Raw genomic sequence first — 15,975 nt, forward strand, 5'->3', positions numbered from 1 at the left:
CTGAGAAGCAGGCAGTACCTTAATTGAACTGGTCACAGACTAGACAGTTCTTCCCCTCTGGCCCCAGATCTGTGACTGGAGGGATCTTTTGGGTATTAGTAGTTTAAGAGCCATTGTGAGGCTTTGAGTTTTATGATATCCTGACTCTTCCCAGACCCTGTTTTCTTCAGTGGTCACGCTCTGTGTGACTTGAAACCTGCCCCAAAGCCTGATACACATGGGTTGATGGCATGACAGGGGAGTCGGTTGGAGTACCTACAGATGTAATGATGACCTGGTACTTGAGATGGGTGTAAGATTGGAGGACAGTAACGTGGGGGTTAGACGAACAGCACAGAACCTAGCCATTGTCTGTTCCCTGTGATGGTCTGCCTGCCCCTCTCCAGACTCGCGGGAAGATGGGGGAGGGTCTTAGCAACTGTTGCTGAGAATAAGTACCTGATGTGTTGGGTTTATTTTGGGTCCAGGTGATACAGTACAGCTCATCACAGTATGGAAGGCATGGTGGCAGAAGGCACCCGGTCCCATTGTGTCTCTTCAGGAAGTGGAGAGAGGTGGGTGGAGCACAGCTGGCTTCTCGTTTTCTGTGTAGTCGAGGATCCCAGCCCATGAATTGGTACTGCCCACCTTCAGGGTACATCTCTCCACCTCCCTTAACCTAGATCATTCTCACAGCCCAGAGGCTAATTTAACTGTAGGTGATTCTTCCCTCTGACAAGAGGCCTGTCTCCAGGGCATTCTAAATCCTGTCCAATTGACAGTCCCAGTTAGGTTGGAAGCTGGAGGGGTAATAACATTAGGAAACCCTGAAGATGCTAGGGGGAGCTGTTCTGAGCCCAGCCAATATTAGGCATGTGTACTTTTGAGGACCAACTAGGCGCAATCGGTTAGGTGTGTTTGAAGCGCAGAGTCTGGGAATGTCTTGACCTGATGTGGCTGTGATGGTCAGGAGGAACATCTGGAATGTGGCTGTGTAATATGGCTGTTAAAGCTGGGTAGGATGTGTTTTGGGGAAGAGAAACCTGATACAGAGTTGTGGAGAAATCAAAGGCCTGTCTTAGAGGCCCGGGAGGGAAGTGACAGGACTGGTAGGGCCTGTGAGTAGGCCTGCTCCTCTAGAATGGAAGCGGGAAGTAAAACAACCGTAGGTTGTAGTGTTGCCCGCAGCTCTCACCAGCTGTCCACCTGGGCTAGTTTGCTTTTCTGTTGTAATGAAACGTGGACCAAAAGCAACTCGAGGACGGAGAGTGTCTTCCCAGCTGCTGACCGTCATTTAGGGAGGCTGTAGCTGGAACTCACGGTAGGAACCTAAGCTCCACTTGCCTCCGTCAGCTTGTTTTCTTATATAACCCAGGACCACCAACCCAGGGATGGCACTGCCACATCTGTCATGAATCAAGAAAATGCCCGGAGGGTGTGCCCGTAGGCCAGTCTCGTGGAGGCAGTCTCCTCTTCCCAGGTGACTGTGGTTTGTGTCAAGTTGACATAAGCTGACCGGCACACCTGCTTAGACTAGAGAAGCTGATAATCAGTGCTTTTCTTGGTCTAGGTAAAGTTGGATGTTTGCCTTGGTGCTTAAAGAAAGGTCATGGGTGTCACATGACTGTCAGTCATACTGATCTAAACTTTAATTTTACGTCTAAATTTATTAAAAGACAACATCAATTAACTACAGAGTTTCACATCCTCCTGCTTTGATAAGGACAGGCTGGTGACAAGCTGCTTTTAGCCTTTGGTGTTGTATTTGCCCACTCCCAAATCTGTGGGCAGATACGGGGAGATTTTTTTTTTTTAATTTTCAAAGCGGTAGTGTCTTACTTGGGTTTCTGTTGCTAGGATAAAACACCATGCACCAAAAGCAATTCGGGAAGGACAGGGTTTAGTTCATCTTCTAATGTCCATTCCTGAAGGCAGTCAGGGCAGGAGCCCACAGGCAGGAGCCCACAGGCAGGAACTGGAGGAATGCTGTTTATTGGCTCACCCAGCCTGCTTTCTTGTACAACCTAGGACCATCTGGGGGTAGCGTCGTCCCCAGTGAGCTGGGCTCTCCCACATCAATTATCAATTAAGAAAATTCCCTCCAGTCTTGCTTATAAGCTGTCTGATGGGGGCATTTTCTCCAGTGAGATTCCTCTTTTCAGATAATTTACCATGCACCAAAGTGGAAAGAAAACCAAAGCAGAGCACAACAGAAAACCCGGCAGGTGGAATTTTTAACGTTGTCAATGTAGAACTATTATATTATAAAATGTAACTCTCAACCGTTCTATAGTTAAAAGGTCCAAGTTGACTAGGAAGAAATTTCTAGGTGTCAAAGTGGATCACTTCCACATAACAGAAGATTTTTAAAGCTGTCTCTTTATTACATTGATTCTTGTGGTCCTGGGGATGGGGCCCAGGGCCTTGGCTTGTTAGGGGACTGCTCTACCGCTAATGTGCGTATTTGGACTTTTAACGTGTGCTTTTGAGATTGGTACAGGCACACACGGTGCAGTGACAGCTAGCCGTCTACGCGGTGACTTCTGGAGGAGGCGCTCTTCTGAGCATCTTTGTCATCACCGCCGTCCCTTGCACACGTGGTTTTATTATCCTCACTGGGAAATGGCAAAATTGTGAAATAACCCACTGGGAGACAGCAGGGCTGGGATTCAGTTCCTAGTATTTGGTGCCCCTGTTTCTGCTACTGGCCCTTTAGCTCTGTTCATTTTGTGTTAGGACACAGGAAGAGGATTCAGGTTAACTAAGGGAAGCATGTGTCTGGCTGGTTAAGATGCATATAGACTCATTTAAGGCAGGCAGTGGTAGCACACACCTTTAATCCCAGCACTCAGGAGGCAGAGGCGGGTGGAACTCTGTGAATTCGAGGCCAGCCTGGTCTATAGAGCAAGTTCCAGGACAGCCTCCAGGAGTTTCCTGAAAAACAAAAGCAAAAAAGATGTATATAGACTCATTTGTGGTTAAAGGTGTGATTTTTTTCTTATTTTTTGTTACTAGCATAATTTAAAATGTTTCTATTTGAGTATGTACTATTTCTCATTTACTTAGTATTTTTTCTTCGAGTATCTACTGCATAGTTAGTGTGGTTACGGGGAGTGGGAATATAGGCATGAACACAGTAAAGAAGGTTCCTTCCTTTGTGGAATTTAACATTCCATTGGGGAGGACAAGATAAAACATAAAAGTTGCTGTGAAGGGGGGCTGGAGAGATGGCTCAGTGGTTAAGAGCATTGCCTGTTCTTCCAGAGGTCCTGAGTTCAATTCCCAGCAACCACATGGTGGCTCACAACCATCTGTAATGAGGTCTGATGCCCTCTTCTGGCCTGTAGACACACATGTAGACAGAATATTGTATACATAATAAATAAATAAATATTTTTTTAAAAAGTTGCTGTGAAGAAAAAAAAATGAAGGTTAAGAGACAAACAGTAGGGGCGGAGAGATGGCTCAATAGTTAGGAGCACCGACTGCTCTTCCACAGGACCCAGGTTCAATTCCCAGCATCCCCACATGTCAACTCACAACTCTTTGTAACTCAAAGTTCCGACACCCTCACACAGACACACCTGCAGGCCAAACACCAATGCACATAAAAACAAACAAACAAAGAAAACAAACACATAAATAGTTGGGTGGTGATGGGTTGGGGGTGCTCCTTTAGACAGTGGCAGGGGGATTGTCTCTGAGAAGTAGCATTTGTAGGTTAGTAAGTGAAGGAAATGGACGCTTGGGGGAAGGTCTCAGGATTGTGTTCCAGACAGAGGGACCAGTTGTACAGATTCAGGAGGTGGAAGCAACCGCAGAGGCGGACGCTAAGCCTGGAAGACCATGAGTTGTCAGACTGGAGTTGTGGGTAGATGCCTGGGCTACAGGGATATAACTCCCTCCACTGTCCATTCCCGTGGAGCTGGGGAGGAAGTAGAAGTCTACCTTGTATTTCGCTGCTCTTTGAAATGATCTCCGACCCAAGAATGGTCCTACAGGAATCTTAAACAGGTCATTGCATTGTTAATACTAAATGATCCGATTTATTTTTTAAAGCCATTAGGGCTAAAACACCCCTTGTGGTCTCTTGAATTTTCTGAGTCATTTGAAGGAGGTGGAAAACGTGGTCCTGTGTGCCCTCTACCGGCAGAATGCAGCATTTCCTCTTTTGGTGATTTGGAGATTGGCTTCAGTTAGGATGCAGTGCTGGAGTGGGCACTCCTCTTGGCTCTGAAATCCAGAGAATAGACAGGAAACGGCAGTGAGCATTTCCCTTAGCGTGCTACATATCCTTCATCATATAGTCTTTAATTTTGTCCTCGGTTAGCATACAAAGAAACAGATTTCACTGTGAAGTTTTCATACATATATATTGTTATGCTTTTTTCTTATTCACCAGTCACCATCCTCCACCATCTTTCTTCTTCCCCTTATAATTGTCTCTTCCTTCCCTCCACATAGTTCCCTTTCCCGATTTTAAAAGCGTTTTTACTTTTTAAATTTTTTTTTTTTTATTTTTTTGCGTGTGCGAGCACACTTGTGCCATGGTGCACACATGGAGGGCAGCGATCAGGATTTGATTATCTCCACTGTGCTGAGGTAGAGTTTCTCGATATTTCTGCAGTGCTCTGTGTTCCAGGCAACTCTCCTGTCTCTGCCTCCCATGCACACCACTTCACCTGCTTTTTTATTTTTTTTTTTAAATGTGGGTTCAAGACCTCATCAGGCTTTTATGGAAGTGTTTGTACCCACGGAGCTGCCTTGCTGCCCCCTCCTTTCATGACATATGAAGGTTTTTAAATTTTATTCTGCCACAAACAATCACATTTTTTAAAAAAATTTATTTTTGAGATATTCTATGGGTAAGCAAGTTAAATAAAAATGAACATCTCATGGAACTGTAAGAAATGCAGTTACCTTGTAAACTTGGATGTGTGTGTGTGTGTGCGCGCGCGCAGGTAGACATGCCTGTGTGTGCATGTGTGTCCAGGCCAGCGCTTGATGCCAAGTGGCTTCCTCAGTTGCTTTCTGCCTTGGTGTTTGACACAGAATCTCTCTCACTGGACTGGAGCTCACTGATTCTGCCTGACTAGCCAGGGGACTCCAGGGATCACCTGTCTGTTCCCCCTCCTCCCCTAGCTCTGTGTTACATGTGTGCACTGCTGGCTCAGCTCTACATAGGCAGTAGTAAGCTGAACTCAGGTAGGTCTCTGTGCTTGTGTGGCAGGTACTTTTAAGCCATGTCCTCAGCCCCTGCTGTAACCTTTTGTGTTTATAAAAGGGTATTGATTACTGTACAGAGTGGCGCCATCTGTGATCCCAGCTCTCAGGAGGCTGAGGCAGAAGAATCACAAGTTCAGGACTGGCCTAGGCTATGTATTGAGACTCTGTATGACAAAGGTTCTGCTGTAGTCTTATACATTCCCATACTGTGATTCCCTATCTCAGAGCTGTTCCTGAAGAGAATGATCCTTGTCTTGTATATATAAAGACAATCATTATTATGAAAGAAATTGTGCAAAGCTCATATCCCGCATAGCCAGCTACTCGAGAAACCTGTCTATGCCTCAGCGGTGGCTAATACCCGGCCGTCTGCCATTGACCTCCAGGAAGCCTAGTCCCATAGGACACGTAGCTCCCGTCCGGCATAATGACATATGTCATGTCACACAGACGACACTGGAGTTGGTGTGGCAAGTAACCACACAGTGAGCGCAGTAACCAACAGTTTTCCAGGGTCACTGCCCAGACTGCAGTACTTTGATCCATCACGTGAAGGGCTGAAAGAGATCTAACCAGCATCTTGCAGCTCACACTGCTGGAATGTTCTGTTCGTCATTGCAGCCATGGTTTAGGGATTTTAAGGCTATGAGATCAATGACTTCAGCTTGGAAATGAAAAACCAATAGGCATAAATATGTCCAGGACCCAGCCTTGGTTTTAGGTATAAGCAGAAACGTCTGAGAGTATTCTTCTGGAAATTGCCATCAGCTTGAAATAAGTCTGATGCCGGAGTGTGTCACTGAAGTCAGGTTCATAACATTTTGAATTTATTCTTCTTGCTATTACTGCTAGCCTTAAAAAAATCCATAACCCAGGGGCTGGAGAGATGGCTCAGAGGTTAAGAGCACTGACTGTTCTTCCAGAGGTCCTGAGTTCAATTCCCAGCAACCATATGGTGGCTCACAACCATCTGTAATGAGATCTGGTGCCCTCTTCTGGCCTGCAGCATACATGCAGGGAAAACTGTATACATAATTAATAAATAAATTAAAAAAATCCATAACCCATCAAACATCTAGTTGTCTGTGGGATTTGGTTTGGAACTCCAGTTTCCCCCAGCTGTAGTCAACTCAACATTATTATTATCATGTGTACATGTGAGTGTGTATGATGTCTGTACATAAGTGCAGGAATGCTTGTGCCAAGACTTGTATGTAGAGGTTAGAGGACCATTTTGTGGAGTCAGCTCTCCCCGTCCACTCTTATGTGTTACCCCCTGGAGATTTAATTCAAGATGCTAAGCTTATGCAGTAAGCACCTTTACCCACTGAGCCATCTCACCGGCTCTGATACGATATTTATTTATTCTGTACATGTGCATCCATGATGAGCATTCAGATGGCAGTCAGAGAACAACTTGTAGAAGTTGGTTCTTCCACTGTGCAGATCCTGGGAAAAGAACTTGGGTTGTCAAGCTTGGTGGTAAATGCGTAAAAGCCTATACCAACAGAGCAACCTACCTACCTACCTACCTACCTACCTACCTACCTACCTACCTACCTATCTATCTACCTACCTATCTACCTATCTATCTATCTATCTATCTATCTATCTATCTATCTATCTATCTATCTATCTATCAGCAAATGGTTTAACTGGTTGTCTTATTCATCTGGTGATTAACAGCAGCTGCTAAGTGTAATTTTATTTAAGGGTCTAAACCTCCCATTCACACTGGCGTGTAAACTGAAGAGACTAGCGTGTGTACGCTAGTCCAGCCAGGGCTGTCTGGGGAGAAAGAATACTAACCTCCCGATGGCCTTGACCTACTAAAATAGGCACAAAGTTCTTTTTGTGTTTGGTGAACAGTCTTCATATGAACTGTATTACGATGCAACCCTTTGTGACAACTGACTGACCCCCTTTCCCTCTGACTCTGTAGGAAGCTGCCCTCTGCAGACAGCTCCCCATGGAGGAGACCATGGCCTCTGTCAACCCGCCTGCCATGACCACGGATATGCGGTCCATCACCAACAACAGCTCAGATCCTTTCCTCAATGGGTAAGTCCACACTGGGGACCGCTGGCTTTTGCCTTCTTACCTATGGTTTAGGATGTGTGGGTGGTTCGTTTGCATGGAGAAGGGGCAGGGTTCTTTCAGGGATGGGGAGAGGAGGGGGAGAGCTGAGAGAAGAGAGGAAAAGGAAGCTTTTAGAAAGCATCTCAGTTCCAAAACCTAGTCACGTGCCATGGAGTTTATTCAGCCAGTGATTTGCATACGAGGATGAGCTTCAAATTTAAACAGGACAGTGAGATTTGGTAATCACTTGCAAGAGTTTTGATGGTCCTGGGAGGAAGGATGAGGTTAAAAGCATATCATGGCAAAAAGGACAAGAAAATTCAGAGGTATTTATGGGGAAAGGTAAGTAAGGTTTCAAAGTTTAGCTAATAGTGTTAATTTTCTCCTGTGCTGTATTTTAAAGACTAGAAAAGTAGAAAGAAAACCAAGGTACCCGCCATCCAGGCTTGCTGTATGCCAAGCACTGTTTGAGCCCCATCTCTACCACCACTAGGTTGCTTCCTTCCCTCCATTCTTTCCCCAGGCACAGCCCCTCCTCGGAAAGTGGTGTGTGGCCGTCCCAGGGAACTTAGCTAGTTTTCTGGAACCCTTTCCCCCAGCCTCTTGAGTGTTGGGACTGTAGGCATGGACCACCATGACTGGCTATATACATACTTCTTTTATCATTAATGTGTATCTCTATAAGCGTTATTCAGCACTATTTTCCTGGGTTTTCAATTTTCACATAAGTAGTATCAGGTAGCCTAATCTGAACATAGAATAGGGCTCAAATGGTTATTTTGAGGCAAGGAAATCAGCCCCCATGTATATGGTGAGCAGCCAGTTTTATTTGCATATGATTTTATTTGCATATGATTAATATAATTTGCATATAATTACTTAAGATCAGTTATACCTTTCAAAGTTAAAAGGCCTGGTAGCATTTGTCTCTCTCACCGCCTGAGTCCTGTGACTGCGTTCTAACTGTGATGTTTATTTACTGGACTCATGTTAAGGTCTTCACTTATTTTCCTTTCTTTCCTTCTCCTCTGCAGGGGACCCTATCATTCAAGGGAGCAGAGTACAGACAGTGGCCTGGGGTTGGGGTGCTACAGTGTCCCCACAACTCCAGAGGACTTCCTCAGCAACATGGACGAGATGGAAACAGGTGGGCACCCAGCCTTGGAATATCTGCAGTGTGTTTCCATTTTTAGATTGTCTCCTTGGTTATTGCAATCCGAAAATCCAATGGGAAACAAACCCTGGACACAAAATACCAGCTAAAAGCCCACTCAATCCACAGGCACTGCTACTACATAGCAGACTTCTCAGAGTTTATGCAAATAGATGGCTTCATATAGGTGTGGGCTTTTTAAGTCCACTGGGTAAATGGGGGTGGGAGGTGTCTTGAAAAGAACAGTGGCAACGTTCAGCCCGAGTTGAATCTTTGTTTCTCAGTCCCTGGTAACAGTGTTCTCTAGGGAGCTCTGTGGGCCTCAACCTCTCACTGGTGAAAGGAGAATAGTGAGTGTCACCACCTCTGCTCCTCCCCTGAAGAAGGATACCGATGAAGTGGGTTTGATAAACACGGATTTGATAAACACTGTGTTTTTAGTAATCTGCTTAAATGCGTGTCATCTCATTGAGTTTAGGGTCGCTCCTGTGAGGTGTTTGTAGGAAACGGGCATACATTGTTAAAGAGAGTCAGTCATGTAATATTTAGTAATACTTAGTCATTAGCTGAGGAGGGGCTGAGGGGCAGGCAGAGCTCATTGGTGGCTGGAAAAGATTGTTCAGTCTGCCAATCACATTGACCACTTGCCAGGAGCAAGCTGGCTGAGAACCCTCTCCCTTTGCAACGAGCACACACAGCTGGACTTGTGTGAAGATGGAACCAAGGGATATTAACATGATAAGTAAAGGCTACGCAGTCATTCCTCCTTCCAGAATGTTCCATGAAAACGACACCCCTGGAAGAATTGACGGCCCCCCTTCCCCTTTAATCCTAAAGTAGCTTAAGTGGTGAACTTCAGTAGCTAAATGACAAAGGCTAAAAAGACCACAAGGACATTATAGAGCTACTGCCAAGAGAAATGCTTTGAGATTGTTAACCTTGATGAAGAAACGTCAACCCATGCTTTCATTTCCGGTGAGAAAGAATTTGAAGAATTCTTTTTAAAAAAGAGAGATTTTGTTTGGCTAAAATACGTATTTTCAAGAATTGGAAGATTGTAATGATATTTTGAACTTTTAAATTTTTGTGCCTGTGTGTGCCCGTGTGAGTTTACGTGTACCACGTGAGCAGGAGTCTTGAGGCCAGAGGGCATCGGATTTTTTGAAGTTGATGTTACAGGGGTTTGTGGGCCACAGTGCGGGTGCTGGAACTTGAGCTCAGGACCTCTGCTGACCGACCACTGAGCCATCCCTCCAGCATCTATAATGATAACTTTAGTGGACAGATGGCATAGCCTTAAGTAGGGCACCTATGTTGCTTCTTCCTAACATGTGCAGGAGACCCAGGAGGTCAAATGGGAATGAGACAAATTAAGCATGCCTACGGCCATATCGTAAAGGACCTGTCGAATGATATCAGGTCTCCATGTGGTTCCCATAATACTGTTACGTAAAGCACGTATTCCCAGTCAAATTCCAGGTGCTTACCTTTCTAGCATTTTCCTCCACCATGTTCTGCAGAACTCGAGCGTTCCTGGGGTAAACAGTCTTCCAAAACAGGTTGAGGTCGCTAATGTGGTGTCCGTGGGCATGGAAATGTGGGTTATGTTAGCACTTGAACTATTCTGCCCTCTTGTCAAGAACTTATGAGAAAAGGCTGGAGAGATGGCTCAGTGCTTACGAGCCCTGGCTGCTCCTCTAGAGGACATAGGCTTGAGTCTCACTGCCTACATGATTGCTCGCCACTGTCTGTTTCTCTAGTCCTGTGGATACACTTATGCCCTCTCCTGGTCCTCTCAGGCACGCACGTGTTGCACAGACAAAACATGCAGGCCCAATACCCATATAAAAGAAAATGTAGCCAGGCATAGTGGCACACACCTTTAATCCCAGTACTTAGGAGGCAGAGGCAGGTGGATCTCTGTGAGTATGAGACCAGCATGGTCTACATAGTGAATTCCAGGAAAGCCAGAGCTACATAGTGAGACCCTTTCTCAAAAATAACAGCAAAGAAACAAACAAAATTTTAAAAATTTAAGAAGGAAATAACAACTGTCCTTCCTTCTATTACAGGAGAAAATGCAGGTCAGACACCCATGGCGGTCAATCCCCAGCAGACCCGCTTCCCTGATTTCCTTGACTGCCTTCCAGGAACCAACGTTGACCTAGGGACTTTGGAGTCTGAAGATCTGATCCCCCTCTTCAATGATGTCGAGTCCGCTCTGAACAAAAGCGAGCCCTTTCTAACCTGGCTGTGATCACTCCCATGGTCATGTGTTGCAGCTGTGACCCGACCTATCCTGGGCCTCATGGAACAAGCGACGGAGCGAAGCAGGTCCACCGGTGTACTGCTCTCGGCCTCCATACCCACACTCCCGGTCCATGCAGCCAGCTAATCATTGCCTGGGTTTGACTTACAAGAACTTAAGTTACACATAAATAAACGTTCTCTTCATTTTTCTGCCAGCCTGCATTTCCATGACAGATAGTACAGAATTGATCATGCAGAATAACTTCTTAAAAATCCCTGCTACCCAGTGGCTTAGCTTTATAGGTATTAGCTAAAATTCATATGTCCATTGATTCTAAGCCATAAAAGCTGACCCCAGGCAGTGAATTCTGACTGGCAGCTTGGTCCAAGAAATGTGCACCAAGAACCAATTTACAGTTTCAAAAACTGTACTGATAACCCTAGTAACAAATGCTTTAAAACTTATTTAACTTGATCTTTAAAAAAAAAAAAAATCATTGTATAGATAGTAAATTTCTGTTGTGTGGAATACAACGCAGTTTGGAGTCCATGCTGGCTCCGATGTCTACTCTCATTCTGTATTTACAAAGGCACAGAGTCCTCTAATGCCACCACTCTTTGTCATTTGACTGCGGAGCACCCAGCGGCTCGGTGCTGCGTGCAGAAGGGCCACTGCGGTATTTGTCACAGGTCTTGCATGACAGGTCATGTGAAAGAGACCAGTTTGGTACTGAGATGAACAATTATGAAGCCAAACAATTTTTTTTTTTTAAATTGCAACCTGTATTCTTTGCAAAATGCAGCTTGGAATTTGCTGTTTGTTTTATGAAACACTGTCATTTTGTGGCTTATGACAAAGGGCCGCCGAATGTTTTTTGATGAATCAGTGGCAACTATTTTTGTCTTTTGACCTATTCTGAAAACATCAGGCCAGCATAGATCTCAGCCTGACGACACGCAAAGTAGCTGTTGCATTTTGTACTCTTGAGGCATTATCAATTCTGCTTTCGAGGTTTCAAGCGCTTAAAAATGATCCTGTCTGTAGAAGTGTTTGAAGAACAAAACAGATGTCTGACTGTGTACACAGAAAGGCCTTGACAGGGCATGTCGTCTAGATTTGTGCTTCTGAGCAGAGTAAAACTGATCCCTAAGTATGTTATCCTAACCCCTTTGCTAAGTTGGTACAGAAAGGCATAAGATATGTACTCAATACCTCTTATGTAACCAACTTTTTTTTTATTAGCTCTTAAGGACTGAGAGCATCATGTTCGTTTAGCAGGCGGGCTGCCCACGCTAGCAATGAAGTCCTTAGCTCTTTATTATTTTGAACTGACATTATTTATAGTGTATGAATTTAATCTCCTTTTTTATTTTTATTTTTTTGAAAGACATCAAGAATCCGAGAGGAAACTTTCAGTGTCCATGAGGGTGAGGGCTTTATCGTTGAGGATCTTTAATAAGATCCCTTTGGTCCATTGGAATATAGATGCACAGAGTACATTTGGTCGTGGTGGGAAGAGGCAAGTGAAGGGTCAGAGATGAAGCTGTGGAGTATGCCAGAAAGGCCAGTCGATGGGAAATGAGCCAGACTCATCAGAACCCCTCAAAAGTGAGGCAAGCAAGACGGGCGAGAAGTGCCCTCAAAGAACAAAGCAGCAATTTTCTCTCAGCCTTCATACCAAAAGACCCTGCTGTCAGAGAGAAGAGGGTTAGGGTGCACTTTACTGGGGAGGGGCAGAGAGGAGGAAGGGGCAGGGTGTGGCACTCTGATGCTCTGTCTCTGTGCTTGCTAAACACGTCAGCAGACAAGAGCATGGGCCGCTGTTGCATCCAGCACTCTGAAATGATTTCTCTTTTCTTGGACGAGCCCCAATTAATGCCCAGTTAACTCCTTGCTCTCGCTGAGCACTCTGAGAGAGGCGAGTTGGTATTTATGTTGCTACTAGGTTGAAAGGGAGCACTCTTTCTTTTTCTCTTTTGTTAGCAAAAATTGCAAAAAGAGTTGTACATTCTTTCTGAGGAAAATCAAAAACAAACCAAAACACAAGGGACCTAACAAAACTCGACAGTGTTACTGTATTTAAAAATATTTTTATACATGCATTTTAGGCTATTAAATGTAAAAAAAGATACTCTTTTTAAAAAAAAATAGTTAAATCATTGATGGTTTATGTTGCCAAGTTTTAGAAGCCATTTTATAATAAGCTTGTGGCATTATGAAATATTAGAGTAATTTTTTTAGTAAATTAGCTTAAACCTTTTTAATGAATATAGTATTTTTCTAGAATAAAATATGGTCCCTGACTGTTTACTAATAGATAAAGCCAGATATAATTTCTGTTGTTTTTAAGACTATAAAATATGGCTTTTTAAAGAGAGCTAAACCTAGAAATCAGAAGTCAGACTTTTTTTTCTTTCTAGTTCTGATTGAACTCAAGACTCCATGTGTGTTAGGCAAGTGCCTTGCCGCTGAGCTCCATCCCCAGCCCTAAGAACAATCTCTCAGTGGTTCTTTAGTATTACTGTAAGTATTAATACTCTCTAAGAATTCATAATAAGGTGCTATTCGTATACTATCTCATACTATAAGACAAACTGTCAGACTAGATAGTCTTTCTTTGTCCTAAATCAATACATTTTTTACCATATCATCTTCAAATTTTGTCATAAAATAGGCAACTTTAAAAGTTGGATTTAAGAAGAAGAAGAAGCTTTTCCCGATATGATACACTTTATTGGAGCATTTCGATAGTGAAAGAATCCTGCCATTTTGTTAGCATTGGGGATTTCTCTTTCAGGCAGTGTTTAACTGTAGTATCTAGGATGTAAGATGTATTTCTTTCAGTGATTTCCCAGTGTGTGAGAAGCACATAAAACAGAACTAGCTTTAGCCCCCTGGGCACTGCTCAGCAGAAAGGAATTTGCAGGAGGTGACGTGAAGTGGCTGACGGAGTCACTGAGTGCTGTGTTCTTACAATGTAATTAGAAGCAACTTCTGAAAGTACAACTTTTGGGAAAAAATGGGGGGTGGGAAACAAGCCATTAAAAAAAAAAGGAAAAAAAGGAAAGCTATAGATTAATTTAATGGGAAAAGGGTGATTGACAGAGACCATTTCCCTGATACTGTATTATACACGTGCTAATACTTTAACTTAATTTTTTTTTAACTTCTACATTTTATCAAATGAGACCTGTGTTGTTGATTTCTAACCCAGTGTGTTCTGCATATGGGAAACATGCAGCCAAATCCATCAAATCAAGCCATTTTATCTGGAGTTTGTTACAGGTTTTAATTCTCAATTCTGTATAAAAAAATAAATACGATTGAACTTCCACTTGGGCCTTTGTCTCTGTCATGTGGTTTGGTTGTTTACTGGGGGCTTTGGGTAGAAGTAGAGAGGCTTCCATAACCCCTGGCAGTCAGTGAGAGAGGCAGGAAGACAGATTCTGTAGGCAAATATCCTTTTAAAGGTGTGTATTTAAAAAACAAACAACAACAGCCAAACCCTCAGCCTTCCTATACCCTCAGCAGAATTATGTTTTTAACAACAGGGTGTGCCTTTTCCCGCTGCTATAAGTAAACACACTGCGACATGCTGTCATTAATTCCGAATCTGGGCTCTGGCTTTGCTTCCCGTGGATACTGTGGTTTCCCCTACCTACCTGCTCGCTGTATGGGGCGGGGCAGGGGGGAGCAGCTAACTTACCATCACCCCAGAACTGGTCTTATGTGCCAGTTTTAAACAGAGCTTTACTGTCATGTTTCTTCACGTGTTTTCTGTGCTGTGCCGAGGATGAAGTCAGAGTCTTTGCACGTGTTAGGTAGATGCTCTACCGCCAAGCTGTTCCCTCCAGCCAGCCCCCTTACTTTTAAGGTTATAAGGCCTTTTTAAAACAAAAACAGTTCCAACTTCTTGCTTAGCATTAGCATGGCATTGCTAAAGCATATTGAGCATGCGCTACACACTGACCATTTGCAAAGCACTAAAGCGGATTGTCCAGTGCCATCTAAGTCCCTTTCCAGCAATGCCACTTTTCTCACATGGCTGCAGATGAAGGTGTCACTGTGTGAAGCAGTTAATTCACACAGGGTCATGCAGTACACAGCCAGTGTCTCAGGAGCCGCTCTCCCTGCCGTGCTTTGGTATTTTAAATACGTATTTTTGTAGGGGTGTCCCTCATTGTTTTCTGTGCTGCAGTGAACTGTCAGCTTGTGGCCAGGAGAAAGTTCCTGGGACAGAATCCTTCAAAATGTATGTATTGATAGATTCTACTGTTTTTCTTAAAAATGGCTGCCAGCCTACAACACACTACATGTATGCAAAAACCCTTGTCATTGCAGGGAGGTGGTGGCGCACACCTTTAATCCCAGCACTCGGGAGGCAGAGGCAGGTAGATCTCTGTGAGTTCGAGGCCAGCCTGGCTTACAAATTGAACTTCAGGACCCTTACACAGAGAAACTCTTGTCTTGTAAAAACAAACAAACAACAAAACGCTTGTCACCATAGCTGGTCTAGAATTTGGCATTGTGTACCTCTTAAATCTTTGCAGATATGACAGATGCAAAGTATTTTACCCATATGCAGTGTGTTTCTTGTATTACTACTGACAACAGGATACATACTGTTTCTTTAGTGCATGATGTCAGTTTCCCAGCTCACCTAAATCCTGCCTTAGCCTCTCCCGCAAGTTCATTGGACTCCTCACAAGCCAAGAGCTAGAAATGCCCTTAGCCGCTAACGGGGTGTGTAACTCCTATGCAGAGTTCATTGGGGATCCAGTAGAACCCTCCTTTGGACTTCTGCCTGAGAGCATGCCCTGGCTTTGTTTCTTCCTGTAATAGTTACTTTTTTATTGCTGGGTTAAAGCAGCATGACCAATGCAACTTATAGAAGTTTACTGTTTTTACATTTGGGTTTACTGTTTGAGAAGCATGAATCCGTCTGTTTTAGCAGGAAGGCATGGAAGTAGGCATGCTGGCAGGAGCAGGAAGCTGAGGGCACACGATCTGAATCACAGCTTGTTCTCAAGGCCACACTTAAAACTTTCCAAACCGCACTATTAATTGGGGGCCACATATTTAAATACCCTAGACTATGGGGACACAGCCTCAAACCACGCAGTTTCCTTTCCTGCTTTTCCTACTGTCTTACCCATCTTCCTTACCCACTGTATTAACTTTTTTTTTAAAAAAGATTTTATTTATTTATTATGTATACAACATTCTGCCTCCATGTATGCCTGCATGCCAGAAGAGGGCGCCAGATCTCATTACAGATGGTTGTGAG

General features: G+C 44.0%; 1 protein-coding gene across 1 annotated transcript in view; it reads left to right on the plus strand.

Annotated features, from left to right (window-relative positions):
* Wwtr1 (WW domain containing transcription regulator 1) overlaps positions 1 to 14,022 on the plus strand; it is a 115,120-nt gene extending 101,098 nt beyond the window's left edge. Inside the window, exons 5-7 of the mRNA XM_038348261.1 lie at positions 7,148 to 7,266; positions 8,319 to 8,431; positions 10,510 to 14,022. Of these exons, the coding sequence (XP_038204189.1) occupies positions 7,148 to 7,266; positions 8,319 to 8,431; positions 10,510 to 10,694 (417 nt within the window). The 3' untranslated portion in view covers positions 10,695 to 14,022. The remainder of the gene's footprint in view (positions 1 to 7,147; positions 7,267 to 8,318; positions 8,432 to 10,509) is intronic.
* The last annotated feature ends 1,953 nt before the right edge of the window (positions 14,023 to 15,975 follow it).

Source organism: Arvicola amphibius, chromosome 11 (genome assembly GCF_903992535.2).
Source record: "Arvicola amphibius chromosome 11, mArvAmp1.2, whole genome shotgun sequence".
Classification (NCBI taxonomy): domain Eukaryota; kingdom Metazoa; phylum Chordata; class Mammalia; order Rodentia; family Cricetidae; genus Arvicola; species Arvicola amphibius.